The 16464-nt window shown below is 35.4% G+C and overlaps 1 protein-coding gene and 1 long non-coding RNA gene across 4 annotated transcripts; both read left to right on the top strand.

Annotated features, from left to right (window-relative positions):
- The first annotated feature begins 5104 nt into the window (after positions 1–5104).
- LOC147832563 (uncharacterized) lies at positions 5105–6843 on the top strand. Of its 2 annotated transcripts, none has more exons than XR_015516801.1 (2): positions 5105–5766; positions 5935–6843. It is a non-coding gene; the product is annotated as an uncharacterized LOC147832563 (long non-coding RNA). The 2 variants fall into 2 exon arrangements; XR_015516800.1 differs by having other exon boundaries at positions 5914–6843.
- Positions 6844–9544: 2701 nt separating this feature from the next.
- LOC110438150 (serine/threonine-protein kinase pim-2-like) lies at positions 9545–13505 on the top strand. 2 transcript variants are annotated; one of them, XM_087295700.1, is made up of 8 exons: positions 9545–10776; positions 11201–11464; positions 11781–11875; positions 11960–12010; positions 12091–12466; positions 12586–12762; positions 12981–13068; positions 13220–13505. In XM_087295700.1, exons 1-8 carry the CDS (start codon positions 10584–10586, stop codon positions 13236–13238), a joined length of 1263 nt encoding a protein of 420 aa, XP_087151826.1. In that variant the 5' UTR covers positions 9545–10583; the 3' UTR covers positions 13239–13505. The 2 variants fall into 2 exon arrangements, with proteins under 2 accessions (XP_087151826.1, XP_087151827.1); XM_087295701.1 differs by having other exon boundaries at positions 10526–10776; positions 11201–11524; positions 11693–11875.
- Positions 13506–16464: the final 2959 nt, after the last annotated feature.

Raw genomic sequence — 16464 nt, 5'->3', positions numbered from 1 at the left:
GGGACATGACAAAGCATTACACAGCAGAAAAACACTGGTTGATCTTCAAATAACCACAAACTGTATTAAAAGCCAATTGTATGCAAACTTTTGCAGGAGGTTATTTTAATTGCAGGGTATTAGTTGTTTTTTGTCTTGGGAACTATATGTAAAAAAATAAATAAAATAAAATGCCGTTTGTAGGATTCACTTATTTCGTTAAAAATCTTTGCGCTTTAACAGAGTCTGCAAGGGGAAATCAAAATTAAGCATAACTGTATAATGCACATTGAGCAAGTTCCAACATTAATTTATTACGTAGATTGAAGACAAACATTTTTTATCTTATGCATTTTAATGTCAGAGTAAGTGAGGTGTAAATAATTTTTTCTTTTAAATACAATGCTAATGTCATGTTATTCAATGTCACTGAATAACTGTCAGTGTAAATAGATGCACACAGATTCACAAATGTTGTGTCTTCTATAAATTTCACAAATGCACACAGATTATCTATCATTGCATATGATCTGTCTTTTCAGGCCTCTGGCACTGATGATGTGGAGAGGGGCATCTCAAGCACAGTCATGGGGATTTACATAGTCCGAATTTATGACAACGGGGAGCCACAGGATGTGGGAATTGTGATCGAATGCATTAAAGTTCTGACCAACGTTGGCAGTGTCATCATGGGTTTTGTTGTACTGTTTGGGCTCATTTATGCCCTTGATCTGAGCTTTCCAGAAAACCTCAAGTACACCTTTGAGTTCATCCAGAAAATCATAATGAATCTGGATGGAGACAAGCTCAATTCAAAGATACAGCAGCTGAAAATCAAATTGTTTTCTTAAAGTGAACACCAGATGACAAATAAATGAAGTTTCTTTAAGCTTTTCGTATTTGGGATTCATTTGTCTTTTCAATCTTCTGCCATCTTTCATCTACTAAACCAACAACACTGAACTCATGGATGTTTTCCATGTGACATTTTACATTGTGGCTAAGCTACAAAAAGGAAGCATGTGGACAAGTAAAAAAAAAATTGGACATACAAATGCAAAATAATGTTTTTATGATAAATGTTTTCTATGCAGCCAGGGTGATGGAGTGACTTGGTGTAAAAATTTATACCCCTTACAAACTAATGGTTGATGAGGTTTTAAGTTTGGATTTCCCAATGCAACTTTATTTATTTATTTATTTATTTTGGGATGCCAACATCTGCACATCATAGCTCATTCATGTACAGTATAGTGTCAACAAGTGTCTCCATTACTCTCGTACCTGTCAGGTAATTACTTGACGAAACACTTGTTAAAATGGACTTGACCTAATGCTTTGGTTTTTTTTTTCTGATTTTTTGACGTTCAGATAATTGAATTATGACTGGCCAGAGCAAATCACATGTTCAGAAATTGTTCTAGTTTTGGTGACAATGGGTCTCCTTGTTATAATCAAACTGTCTTGGTCTGTTTTCACCTTCCTATAGTCTAAATTTGGTCCCCACAGCCTTTTTTTATTTAACTGTGTTTTTGTTTGAATTGACCATTTGTACTACACAGATTAAAAATGCTGTACCTCTCGAGTAGCCAGTCATTTTTCATATTATTGTTCTCAGGTTATGCCCTTTTAAGAAACGTTACAAAGTTTGCTGCTTCACATTTTATTAAATGTGCTCTGTTTTAGGTATAATTTCATTTATTTATTTGTGCATCGTTACAAGATGAGTACAAGACTGGTTTTATATCTTCTGGTTTTAAGGTCTGACAGATACTAAAAACTGTCTGTTACAATTCAAATTAGTCAAGTAAAACAAGCAGTAGTTTTAGCCTCTGTTGTTCAACATATTTTATATATATATATATATATATATATATATATATATATATATATATATATATATATATATATATATATATATATATATATATATATATATTGTGCGCTTAATCCATTTTATAATTAAGTTGAATGTTGATCAAGCTAGCATTCAGATTTATTGGAATGTTTACATTTTGCATCATTTGCTGGTGCCTCTACTCCCTTAATGTGTTTGATGCTTTGGAAAACATGGGATACATTTACTTCACACCAGATGCAAGATCTGTTAAAGTGTTTCTAAAAGTTTTTCCAATAATAAAAAAAAAAAGATACAATCTGTTTGGCGTGTGTGTGTGTGTGTGTGTGTGTGTGTAGTAACGGGATCAAATGAAAAATAAATATTTCCAATTAATTAATTTATATTTAGTTGAACGAATGTAAATCAGTTGTAGTAATTTAATGAATTTTTATTTGCTTGGCTATATTTGATAAAATTGAGTTGGACTAACTCAATTACTTTTCGTTATGTAAATGATCTTTTTTTTTTTTTGGTTAGGGCTACGCATATATATTGGATGGAAAACCTGCACACAATTAAATTGAGTTAACCTAATGAGCTATTTTTTTGAGTGCTCTTTTGGTCTGTTTAGAAACTTTGCAGTTTTAAAGCGAACCGCACCAAGAGCAGTGCAAAAATGTAACAATTGTAATGTCTGTTTTGGAACAACTGAATCGATTCACAGGTGTGAAAGCACCCTCAGATCATTTGTGATTCTGACTGTCATCCTTTCTTGCATTGTCTTGAGCCTTCGCGTTGCCAATTATATACTATATTGTTAGTAGCCTGCATTGGTCACAGTCATAATGCTAAATCATATTGCTTTCTAATGGATGTAAAATGCTCTGCAGTACATTTAGTTAATTTACAATTAAAAGTTTTAAATCTATAGTTATTTTGGTGAAAGTAACTAAAAAGTAATATAAGAGTCATGTAAAATATTACAATTCAGAAACAGTAATGTTATAAGGTAAAGGATTACTTTAAAATAACAGTAACAAGTAATGTGTAATGTGATTGTTTGGAAGTAACTTGCATAACACTGTTTGTTAGCATGGTTCTAGTTTGAATTAGCGTGTTATTAGCATGATTTAAGCATGGATTAGCATGCTATTAGCATGATTCTACACTGTTAAAAATTGTCCCGTTAAAAAACAGTAAAATACTGGCAGCTGCAGTTGCCAGCAATGTACTTTTATTTTACAGTATGTTGATGTAAAAATACTTGGACTACATTGATTTACAAAATACTCAAGTGAACTCATTCTGCTCACTGAAAGCAACTGCCTCAAATTGGCCAACTGCTGAATGAGTTTTTGAAGTAATGTGCTATATATGCTTAGAAGCATAATCATAATGATAACTTATTTTAGTTCATTAGAAAAGTTCGTTTTAATTCTAATGTCTTATTTTTCACAACAGCACACACACATGTAAATCTGGAATCACCAGAGAGATTCTGACTGCATCAGCAACTAAACAGCCGCTATCTTTAAATAAAGAAACATGCAGAATAACATCAGCAGTTCATTGTTCATCTTTAACTCATACACTGGCTCTACTCTCCCCCACAACGGTGACATACAGAAGAAATTAGCTTCAGGTTTTACAGTAAAATACTGTTTTTTCCTTGTTTTAACGGTAATCTACTGGCAGCTGTGGTTGCCAGCAATCTACTGTTTTTTTACAGTCTACTTCCGTAGTTTAAGTTAACAGTATATTACTGTTAAAATACATTTTTACACTGTGTTTTTACCTCTCACACCTTTAACACTTTAAACCCCAGAGCAAATACTTCAGTTTTAATTGAAGTGTCCACACTACTGAGTGTTCAAGAAACATGTAGCAAAGCTGAAGTAAATTCATTAATTAACTGACTAATTAAATGATAATTGAGGATTAGCAATGAATAAATGAAGAAATACTGAAGGGAAAAAACAAGAACAGAACATACAAAACTTTAGTCACAGCTTTATAATGAAATAACCTGAAGAACAACAAATGATTAAATCATTTAAATGATCAGCGGATGATTAAACAACTCTACAAACATCATCACCAGCTACACTTATTACTTAATACATGTATTTTTGTATAACATCTACTAAAGTTCTTCTTGAGAAAAAGTTAAAGTTTTACGTCACCGTCATGGAGAACAGAGTTTGCTTTAGTTGGGCTCTTAGCCCTGTCATTTTTAACATTTATATATCTTCGGTTGCAATTGTTAAGAACTTTGTTTAAAAAGCTCCTTTGTTGTGGCAAGCCAGCCAAAAACCTAAATAAGATCTGGTGATGTTCATGTTGCTATTAAATGGCAGAGTCAGTTCTCATTGAGTGTAATAAAATTTACTGCTCCTATTCAATGTTAAATCTATTGTTTTACATTATATGTATATATATGGCAAGGATTTCTGGAAGTTTTTAAGAATATCTTGGACAATAACACTGCTCTATGGTGTAAATCGCACTCAAAGAGACATCAATAATCAGCATATGAACCTCAATAATGGTGATAACAAATTTAACAAAATTTAACATAATTAACAGTTTAACTCACAAACAGGCAACTGAAAGTCTAAACATAAACAACAGCAGAATCAAACACAAATAAAGAAAACCGTTAGACCATTATACAAAATGTATTTATACCGCAATGCATGCTGGGATATTTGTACAGTGCCACTCCCAGCATGCATTGCAGCATGAAACATTTGAGATGTTACCATTGTTGAGATACAAGGTCAGATTCATGAGGTCTGAGTATGTATTTGTCATAACTGAACTGTTTTTGTATGTTATTTCTTAACTGTTAAGTAATACGGAGGTATCTTTTCTGTTTCCACTTCTCATTAATTAAATTAATACCTGCAACTAAGCATAAAATCTATTGCATGAGGCCCTTCTTCCAGATTTATAACAAAACATTTATCAGAACTAATTTCAGATAAATAGATTTCTCTATTTATTGACTTCCCAACTTTATTGCTATAATACAAATGTTTTATAAACTCTGTATTACAGCAGTTGGAAAGTCTTCTTAAACGAGTTCAAGGGTGAAGAACCCAACTAAATCAGCCCCTCACTCCATTACGGTGACACAAAAAACACCTTAATTTCTGTTGGATCTCAATGAGAATTGTATGGACGTCAAATCAGTCAGTAATAAGTGTGTCTGCTGTTGTTTGTGGAGTTGTTTAATGATCCTCTGCTGAGACTGAAAGTGTTTTATTTTATTTTATTTTATTTAATGTTGTAACTGACGTCACTGTTTGTGTTTCTTGTTTATTTTCTTCAGTAATTGTAATTATTAACAGCAGGTGTTCATCAGTGTCTGAATTCACTCATTAGTGTTCATTAACTCTGTCAGGTGAACTATATTAGTTAACTAGTGTATGAAATAGTGAACAAGGACACAAAGTGTGATTTCAAACACAGACTTCAAAACATCGAATCTGAACTCTGTTAGCTCACAGTTTTCTGCAGTTGGTTACTTTCTCGAAAACAAAAATGTTACCCAGAAAGCACTGTTTTTAACAGAATATTACTGTTTTAGTGAAAAAACATTATTTTGCCGTAGATTCTGACCGTTTTTTAACAGCAATTTTTTACAGTGTAGTACAAATTAGCATGTTATTACCATGATTCTAGCATGGATTAACATGCAATTAGCATGATTCGAGCATGGGTTAGCATGATTCTAGTATGAATTAGCATGTTTTAGCATGATTCTAGTATGAATTTGCATGTTTTAGCGTGATTCTAGCATAAATTAGCATGTTATTATCATGATTCTAGGATGGATTAACATGTTATTAACATGATTCTAGCGAGGATTTTCATGTTGTTAGCATGATTGCAGTGTGAATTAGTGTAGGGCAGTGGTCACCAAACTTGTTCCTGGAGGGCCGGTGTGCTGTAGATTTTAGCTCCAACCCTAATCAAACACACCTGAACAAGCTAATCAAGGTCTTATAGGTATACTTGAAACATCCAGGCAGGTGTGTTGAGGTAAGTTGGAGCTAAATCCTGCAGGGACACCGGCCCTCCAGGACCAGGATTGGTGACCCCTGGTGTAGGGTTTTCATTTCTATTCGTCATGTCTATGTGCAATATGTTGTTGACATCCATCCATGAAAGAATAATCCAGATTTAACTTCTTAATATTATTTATTTGTTCGCTTTCATCACAACGCACTGGTAAAACATCAGCGTCCCAAGGGGGAAGGAAATCACATTAAAGTACTCAGAAGTAAGTTCAACATTCACAACCGGAGTCAAAATAAAAGTCCCGTTTGTTAACACTTGCGCAAAACGAACTCTTGCACATTTTTGGCATACAACAGTAAGTAATTACAAACTTTTAGTTTGGATGTCATTATTATGTCATTACATTATAATTATTATGTAACAATATTGTATTTGCCTAGTTATAACAATGTAAGTAGATGGATGATAGTAGGGCAGAGCGGAGCAAAAAGTAACACTTGGTCAAATAATAAACAAAGTATTGGGGTTAGACAAACCATTTGTTTTTACCAACAAAACACAAGCCTCTCCTACAAATGAGCTCAGAAATTATGATCGCCGAACCTATGGTTTCTGTGCAGTGTTGCCAAAAGTGCCAGAAGTAAAAATGTTACTATTTACCCCACCTGCGGGGCAAGCTGTAACAGACAGAAGGTTAGTTGTAACACATGCTTAAAAAGGCAGATTACACACAATTTAAATCCAGTTTACTTTAAATAATATCTATATTTTCTCAGTACCTAGCTTAATTTATTTTTATTCTACATAGCACAGTATGTTTATTTATTTATTGGATAAATACATTTGAATTTATTTGGATTATTATCCATTATTATACAATGCCTTTATTTGGAGTATTAGCAATAAAATATTTTTTTGTCTATCAAAAAAAAATCTATTAAAAATCATTTTATTGAAATAGTTGTCAAAATTAAAAAAAAATATTGTGTTAGTTTAATTGGTGTTCAACAGTGTGTGGCTTAATTTTAACACCCTGTTACAACTAACCCCGCTGTGTCATGTTTTCCTCAAAACTGGCTAGCAGTCACTGTGTGTTTCTTACATCTTTCAAAATGATTTTATCTTTTAGCCTAGAAGACGGTGATCACAACAATATAAGATTTCACGTTCATACTTTCACAGATTTTTTTAAATTAAAAAATATTGACTATAATAAAAAATACCTTTATGCTGCAAAAATGCTTTCTCTTGTGTTTCTCATCCAAATTTCATCGAACTTATTCAATAACAGCCAGGAAGACATCTGCTGACACTGTGGTGAAAACCCGGAAGAATGCCATGATCAAGCCTGAGCAAATACCTTAAAACTCTTTGTTACACTTAAACCCACGTTACTTTGTGCCCTGCGCTCCCCTATTGTAAATGTCTTCTTGTATAGACCTTTTTCATGGCTGCTGCATGGAGGGCGCCATAGCGACCAGCATCTTCCGGTAGAATGCTAAAAACTTCCGTTTACAGCGTGTACAACTGGTAATTTGCACTCCGAAAAAGGGTTTCAATAACGTTTTTAATGGATAACAGAGTGTTTTTGTGACACGCAAGTTAGAAATGTGTCTGTTAAAGCCGTTATAATCTGTCACATATGGTTCAAGCACGTCAGAAATACAAGAAAAACGTTCTCCTAGTTCACGTGTCTGCCGTCAGAGATACAGTGTTAGCTCAGCAGCTCTTTAAGACACACACACAGAGAGAGAGAGAGAGAGAGAGAGAGAGAGAGAGCAAACCAGAGTAACGTTACTGGCATGAAACTTAACAGGTATGAAAGTCGTGCAATTTACAAAAATGAAAAGTCTGTTATTGATACTATGTTGGCTGATTTGCTGTTCATTCTAATCGCGAGCCGTTTGTGTTTTATTTCGTGTGTTGTATTCACCACTGTAATATTGTTCGTTGTTGTTGAGGGAAGAAGAAGACAGGGTCGGCGATTCAGGTAAGCAAATGGTTTTATTAATTTTTAAATGCCACCACACATGTAGCAGTGTGTGTGTGTGTGTGTGTGTGTGTTCTCTCCTCTCTCGACTGCTCCTCCCGTTCTCCTTAAGAAGGGAGTCTCTCCGGCCCAATCACTAGAAAGACAGGTGTTATTTATCATTTCTGATTGACCCGCTGATTAGCCGCCGGTTAATGCTCTCCCCCCTTATTGGGTGTTCGATCACGCTTACCTCTCCACAACCACGGTTTGTGTTTTCTGTCATTTTGAAATGACACTAGCCTATATTTTCACTTTGTCACAGTTAAATCAGTGTGTCAGTGGCACAGTACATGCTTTTTGGTGAATTACATTTGTTTGGGCTGGTTATATATTTGAAATAAAGAGAAAATGTTGACTTTAGCGATGACGAGGCTTCATTTAAACTGCAGAAGATGCCGTCTGACAACGAGGTGAAAATGCCTCACAGCAGCTGTTTTCCATCTTATTAGATCGCATTTCTTTAAATGATTAGTCCAGGAGATGGTGCTGATGGAAAATAATATCAGTTCAAAGAGGATAAAAGCAGGTAAAATAGATTAAAACTATTGTTTCAAAGCTGTCGAAATGTGACTGTTCACACGCATCAGCTGCCGACCGGAAGTTCTTCGCATTCTCCTTGCGCATACACGCAAGGCATAATGGGTTCCAAGAAAAAGGTCTATACTTCATGTACCTGACTTAAGCTGACTTAAACTTGCTCAGAGAAACGCTGTTGCTGTCAAACATGGTTTACTACACTAAGCCAGTTTAATGGTGAAGGGATTGATCCAATAGGCCTATTGATAGAAGGTTTGTGAAGACATTTCATGCTCCCTTAATTAGCATTTTCTAGTATTTTCAAAATATTTTATTATATATAGTATTTTATTTTAATAAATTTGAGCTCTCACACAGCTCTCCCACCTTCTACTTACAACAGGGGTTGAGGAGGTTATCAAGCCATCCAGCTTGAAAGACGGAGAGGAAAAGACGAAAGTCTCTGCACGGGCCTGCCCTGAGGTAAAAGTGACACTCATCTGAGAGGTCAAATATTTCATACACAAAACATTTTAAAGACATAAATGCAAACAAACTATTTTAAACACTGCTTGGTGACTACAGCAGACAATGCTTGATTAAAAGTTTTAAAGCACATGACACTATTCAGGCATTATTCATTTAGTAGTCATGATGAAATGTTTGCTACTTGAAATAAACACATTTTGTATTTGTGTTGGAATTTTATCAAACCATGATCTTATTTAAAACTGTTAACATTAATTGTAATTAAATGCATGACCAGCACTTGAGCATTACTTAGGGTCTGTCAGTAGTGATCGCCTGCCTGATTTTTGTCAAAAGGTGGAGGTTGTACAAAATTTGATAGAGGTGGTCACCTCCCTCATACTTGTCTTTGCAGGAAAAACATTGAGTTACTGTAATAAGATGTGAGTGTTTCCAACAATTACAGAAAATAGTGCTAGCTATACATAATTCACATATACACGTTACAGGATTGATATAAATTCTTCTTTCCAACAAAGATGACACTAAATATAGTCTTAACGCTTATACATATAACATATATTAGCAATTCCATGCAAATGTCAACCTTGCCATGAAAAAAATAAGTTTTCACCAAAATACAGAACCAGTTTTTTTTTTTTTTTGTTTTTTTTTTTAAGCAAGTATTTTACAGAACTTTAAAAATGCTCAAAAATGTCTCTGTCAGCTTTTTCAAACAATTATATTTGATTACCAAAGACACAAGTGGCAATTCCACATCGGTCACATCCATAACGACACTTTTTCCTCATGAAGGCAAAAAATATTACATAAAATAAAATCAATCATTTTTGTTTTATAGAGAGCCAACTCTTATCGTTTTGATGATCATTACTTCTTTTGGGTTGTGCGGTTTAATTCACAGACTTTCTGCAAAGTATTTTCATTTAAAGTACAAAACATGTTTATAGAACGATATTTTTCTGATCCCATAACTCTGTGGTCAGTTGTTCTGGAAAATATAAACAGTTTAATACAGTGTTAAACAAATATTTTTTATGTGAATTTATGTTTTGAGTTTTTACTGCAAATGTCACATCCATAACACTGGAATTGCTCATATATAAATATAAATCTAACTTATTTTCAGCTAAAATCTATATAAACAAGCTTAAAATTACTTTGTTTAATTTTGTTACTGGATAATAATGTTAGTCTTAGTTTTATGTTTTACTTCATACATACGTCACATGACTAAATGTAGGCCTAATAATGTTATTTTGAGTTTGTTCTGTTAGCAATTACAACATTTAATATAATTTTCTTCAATTAAAGCAAAACTATATGAGATTATCTAATCTTAAAATGACAGTGTTTTATTTAGTTCCTGGACAATAATTTTTCAGAATCAGTTGGTGTTGTATTTACAAGTTTATTTCTTGTATTTATGTAGATATTTGTGGTGAAAATACTGTTCCTTATTATTGAGAAGTGAAAGATTAAAGATTATAGCTTGTATCTGCCTGTCTGTCTATAATTTATCTAGTTTAGATAGCTTGTCCAATATGGTGTTGGGATTTTGAATGTAAACAAGTGTTCTGGAATGCGCTGTCATAGAAACAGAAGAACGCAGCATTAAAAGTAGAAGAGAGTTCAGAATCTCCTCATTGCGTCTTCTCATTGCAGTTGGTAATAGTAGTGTTCCCAGTGAATTCTGTTATTATGGCATTGAAAAGAAAGCGTTGTTCTCAAGACACTCAAGTGTATGATTTCCATACTCGTACACCTCCAACATCCAGCGCCAATGTGGCTGAGAACCATTCACCCGTTAGTGTTGGTGAGGAGATTGAGATACAAGTGAGAAAGAAGAGGAGGTGGGAGAGTTTTGAAAAGCCGCTCTCCCTTTATGCTGAGGGTAAATCCAGTCACTGTTTGTCAATATGACCATGCTTTGTGTTCACTAGATCTCTGTACAGTAAAGTAACTAAAAACCGAACACATACAATAAAAAAAAATAACTTTTTAACTTGTTTTAAGTTTCTAACACAAATCTAAGTAGAACTAATTGTTTGGTAATCAAAGTTTCTCATAATTTATCAACTAAAAGAGAAATCTTTACAACAAACTGTATTGTACATAATGCTCAATAATGGGCATAAAATGTGTATGATTCAGATTTGTTGAAGGCAAATTATGAGCATTCACTATAAGAAACCCAATTCATGACTGTTTCTGATCTCTAAGATGAAGTGTGTCTTTACACTTTACATCAAAATACAAATCAATTTTATAAGCCATTATCATTATCACTAATGCATGTCTTACATCTCTAAATACAGATGACAACCAGTGGATGACTTTTCTCGGTGGCCAAAAGAGAAAACGAAGTTGTCACAGCTCTCATGTGAACGATTTCCATCCTCATACACCTCCAATATCCATCACCAGCCTTCAGTCCACTGATGTTGCAGAGGAAAATGAGAGAAAGAGGAGAAGGACTGACAGTCCTGAAAAGCTGCTCTCCTGTAAAGTCCAGAAGTCCAGCAGCAGCTCTAATCAGGAGGACCAGACTACTGTTCAGATCCACAAGAAGAGTTCTGAAGGTAAATCTAGTGGTCATTTGAGAATGTGTGGCTTTCTCTCATGATCCTCTTCAGTATGAAGTAGAGTACATTACATTAAGTTCTATAAATATAAATATATTTTGAAAAGCACTCTAAAAGTTTCAATCACTGTTTACTGTATTTTGAAGTGTCCACCATATCAGTATTGTGCAGGTTCACCATTTGTGAACCACCATTTTTCACGATGTATTGAATTATTGAATATAGTCATATGTCTATTCCACCTCAAACATTACACACGTGTCTGTCAGTGCTTGACATTTCACATCAGCTGCAATTATTCATCTTTTAACAGGTGACATTCTGGACCAGTATGAACTCGGCAAGGAGATTGGAGAGGGAGGATTTGGCAGCGTCTATGAAGGCAAGCGCTTGGAGGATGGCCTTGAGGTGAACAATCCCTTTAACATATATTATGTTCACTTTTTAGTGCACTTGATGTGATAATAACAGAAGTGTTGTTTTGTTGAACAGGTGGCAGTAAAAATTGCCAGAAAGCCATCGAACATGAAATACATCAACATCGTAAGTAGACTTAAACGTGTAAAGGCACTGACAACAGTATATTTGGGAAAGCAACACCGCCTAACTAATCTTTCTTCTAGGCTGGTCATCCTGAGCCCCTTCCTTTAGAGATCGGCCTGTTGATACTGGCTCATAGAGGCGGCAAGGTTCCAGAGATCATTGAGCTTCTGGACTGGCAGGACCAGCAGGATTGTTACATCATGATCCTGGAACGACCTTCACCCTGTGTAGATCTGTTCGACTTCATAATGTCTCTCGGCTCCATCACTGAACGCCAGGCTCAAAAGATCATGGAGCAGGCAACAACGGCCGGTCTCATGTGCTGCAGACGTGGGGTATTTCACCGAGACATAAAGCTGGAGAACCTGCTGGTCAACACGGACACACTGGAGGTCAAGCTAATTGACTTTGGCTGTGGAGCTCTTCTCCAGGAATCTGGCTATGACAGTTTCTGTGGTATGTATTAAACTTAACACCTGTAGTCTGGACTGTCAATTTGACCAATCATGTATTTTCATGTTACAGAGAAAACATGCTTTAGTGTTTCATGCTGAGACCAAATCTTGTTTCTTCAGGCACAAAGGAGTACTTTCCACCAGAGTACTACCTGGACGATGAATACCATGCAGAACCATCCACTGTATGGTCTTTAGGAGTTCTGTTATTCCTGCTGCTGTGTCAACGATTTCCTGAAGTCACGGACACGCAGAGGATCGATGATGGAAACTGGACTGAGCCTGGATTGTCAGAAGGTAAGATGTCATTCATCACATCATAGACGAGCAGTTGTAGTTTAAATCACACAAAATGATGGATTAAAACTAAGAGTTGGATATTGGATAATGGTGACAATGTTCTGATTCTAAAGGAGAGTAGAGTCAGATCTTATAGATGAATAAAATGACAGCAGATGTAAAGTTGAAGTTGATAATGTGTTTCTGTCACTTCTTCCCACCATCGTTCTGCACAGAATGCTGTGATTTGATTCAAGCTCTCCTGCAGGAAGCCCAAGCCAGCGGATGTCTCTGGAAGAAATTATTCTCCATCAATGGTTTAAGGTACTGAACTGTAGATCAGCTTCTATTGATTTGGAAAATAGATTCTCCTTTCATTTGAAAATGTTTTTTTTATTGTACATTTTATGGTTTTTGTTTATTGTGATGAATCTGAATCAATAACCTTGATTTGGTGTGTGTCTGTATGTTTCAGGTCAAGAAATAAGGAATAAGGAATGTAGTGCAAATGGATGGGAAAGATTATTTGCACTACTGAGCACCACAGTTCCTGACGCTAAATCGTTACAGATTCAACAGGAGAGCTTAAAAAAGGACACAGCAGCAACAAAGAATCCTAAAAAAAGGTCACAGCAACAACAGAGGATCCAGAAAAAAAGATCAAGCCCCAAGAAAAGATCCTGGAAAAGACACAGAAGATCCGGAGAAAAGGGCACAGCCCCAACAAAAGAAAACATTTGTAAATAAAAACATGAATAAAATATACTTTGTCGCACCAGTCCTGTTTTCATCAAAAATACATCAAATCAGCCAAGATGCTGAAAAAGCAGACAGCAGTAAATGAAACACTTAAACACATCAGTTGAACACAAACACCAGGACAGCTAAACACATACACACTTTTAAACACTTATAAACTGATGTGACTGTAACTGAGCAAAGTTTTGGGAAATTGTAGTAATTACAGCACAATGTAGAAAAAGTGGGAAGAGGACTGTGCACTTCCTATAAAGTCAAGATCTACTGGTCTGTCGTTTTCACATCTATAAGACTGAATAAAAACGTAAATTCAGACAGTATCAGTCAGGGGCCACTAGAGGACAGACACTAGCCATTCTGCTGGAAAAGCAAAGAAAATTGGTTCATTCCAGAACAAGTGTTGAAACCGCATAAGGCCTAAATGACCTTTAACCTTTGATCGGTTTTCCCTCAACACTCAGTTTTATTACTTGAATTTTTTTTAAATGAGGATTTTTTCCACACTGTTCTTAACTCTGAATTACCTAGTAAATTATAAGCAGTGTGAAAGAAAAAGCTAGATTTACCCAGCGCTGAGAATGACCCAGAGTTGACCTTTTCGAGTTTTAAAACCCAAGACACAATTAACAGATGTAAGACTGTCGCGGGACCAACAGGATTCAACTAAAATAAAGTTTACTGAAGATAGTTTGCAGTTTCATTAGCAGAAATTGGAAATTGGAGCCTGGACATGCGCAGAAGGACTGTCTGATGGAGCCAGAGGAGGAGCCGTGAAAATGAGTGGAATCGAGCTTCCAACCAAATGCTTTATGTCAAATCAACCACGCCCCCCGAACTTCTCACTTGACTGCCAGTGTCTGCAATATAACAAAGGCTCGCTGATGTAAATAGAAGCACTTACACTTAAAAACACAGAATAATATACGGTTTAAAAACGCTGTGATTTAAGCTGTTATAGTTTAATTAAAGCAATACATGCTGTACTGCAGAACTAAATGATCTTTTATACACTCAAGCCTGAATATCAGCACTAATAATATATTCTCTTATTGGTATATTGTATTTGTTGTTGATATTTGTCATCTTCATAGGGGTAGAAATAACACTTGTAAAATATGAACAATAACACATACGTAAACAACAAGTACATTTTTAGAAAGATTTTTATTTTTAATTATAGCCATCAACAGAACCCAAAATATAGCCTACACACCATAACGATTTACCAGGCGGGAACAATCGTGCGTTTAGAAGATACAGCAAGATTACTAAATATCAACAGGATATTTACACATCCCAACCCTGCAATTTGTCAATTTGTGCAAAAAACTTTGCAGTATTAATACAATGTCCATCTGCTGCAACATCACTAGTATATTGTTTATCTATTTTCGCTTGAATTGTTTATTTAATTTTGTTGCCTCCGTTTTCATTTGGTTTATTCGATGCCTTCATTATATTTGGCAACGAGGAATTTACATTCATTTTAATGTTGTAATGGCCGCCACATCTGGGTCGATTGACTCGGGCTGGAATCGGGCAGTGAGTCCATAGGCATCCGGAGTAGGTCCAGCAGAGGTAGTCAGTCTGAGGGGTAAGTCTCCGGCAGGCGAGAGTCTAGCCGGAACTGGCCAGAGTGTATTTTGCTATCTGGGTGGTTAGGCGTGTATCAGCAAACTAATACAGCCTGAAAAAAGCCCTGAGCTTAGCGAATAAACAGTGTTCCACCAGATCCTGCATGTCAGAAACTGTATTTTACTACTAAACTCACTTTGTCATGGTAAAATAACACAGAAACCAAATAATACCACTTCAGTCTCCTGTCGAAGCTAAGACGGTCTGCTCTGAGAAACTGTCAATCACAGCTGTCAATCACGATGACACGCCCAGCATTAAATTACTGCTAAAAACAAACTGTTTACAAAAATGAAGATCTGCACCTATTTCAGCATAATAACCAGTGCCTTAATCGAGCAGAACCATCTTTCGGGACATTTTATTGCAAATGTAATAATTTTTTTTATTTGGGCTCAAGTCATTTACACGGAGGAGGCGGGCTTTATAACTTGTACTGCAGCCAGACCCCAGAGGGCGATCTAATAGCCGAGACCTTCACTCAAACGCAGGCTTGCGGCACACTTGGCAGAAACCAGCTGTGTGTGTGTACAATTCTGAACGATATCTCAATATCTCAAGCATACAATCATCAGACAGCTACTAGGCTTTTTACATACTTAACCCTCTACCGTATGGTGTTGCCATATGGCAACATGATATTTGTGTTCATTCCCCTGTCACTGTTTCTTTAAGACCAACATTGAATTGTTTTAGTTGGAAAGAGAAGACCTTAGTGTGGCCAATGATGTGCTTTGGTTAAGTCATATGACTTGCAGTATTTTTCTGTGGCGTGATTTCTTGTGAGTAGTTGCTGAATACAAATGTAAACGTTAATAAAGACAAAGGATCAACTCATCCACAAAAAAATACGAAACATCACATCCAATAAGTTATGATGACATATTCAAAACTCATTTAAAAAAAAAAAAAATCTAATTAGTTTTTTTGTACATCGATCAAATGTATGTATTTCCAAATGGCTACACTGTACAATAGTGGGACAAGCAATATTGCAATGGGTTAGCTAGCTAGCAAGGTCAGTTGTAAACTTTTAAGTTGCAACAATAACAACATGAAGGCTAGTAATGTAATGTTGATTAGTCATGTGTTAATGACATTTGCATTATGGATAAAATCTAGTTTTAATGGCAATACTACTTTTGAATAGATATGAATACAGGAAATAGTGTATTAGCGAGCATCACCACGTTATAATAAGTGAAAGAAGGAAAGGACAGAACTGCCTCTTCAAGCAGATGAAAGTGAGTTGGGTTTTAGTGACCATTAGAATGATGCAGATTGGACATTTGCAGTGAAGAGAGCAGTGATGCAGACAGTTTAAGT

The sequence above is a fragment of the Danio rerio genome, chromosome 19, assembly GCF_052040795.2.
Source record: "Danio rerio strain M-AB ecotype USA chromosome 19, GRCz13ab, whole genome shotgun sequence".
Taxonomy (NCBI): Eukaryota; Metazoa; Chordata; class Actinopteri; order Cypriniformes; family Danionidae; genus Danio; species Danio rerio.
The sequence above is the reverse complement of the archived record's forward strand: the minus strand, read 5'-3'. Positions and strand labels throughout refer to the sequence as shown.

Excerpts from the sequence above, each read along its gene's own strand:
- LOC110438150 (XM_087295700.1), top strand. The coding sequence starts at position 10,584 with ATGGCATTGAAAAGAAAGCGTTGTTCTCAAGACACTCAAGTGTATGAT. Across the intron at positions 11,465-11,780 it reads CCACAAGAAGAGTTCTGAAG|GTGACATTCTGGACCAGTAT; the intron begins GTAAATCTAGTG and ends ATCTTTTAACAG. Across the intron at positions 12,467-12,585 it reads TGGCTATGACAGTTTCTGTG|GCACAAAGGAGTACTTTCCA; the intron begins GTATGTATTAAA and ends TTGTTTCTTCAG.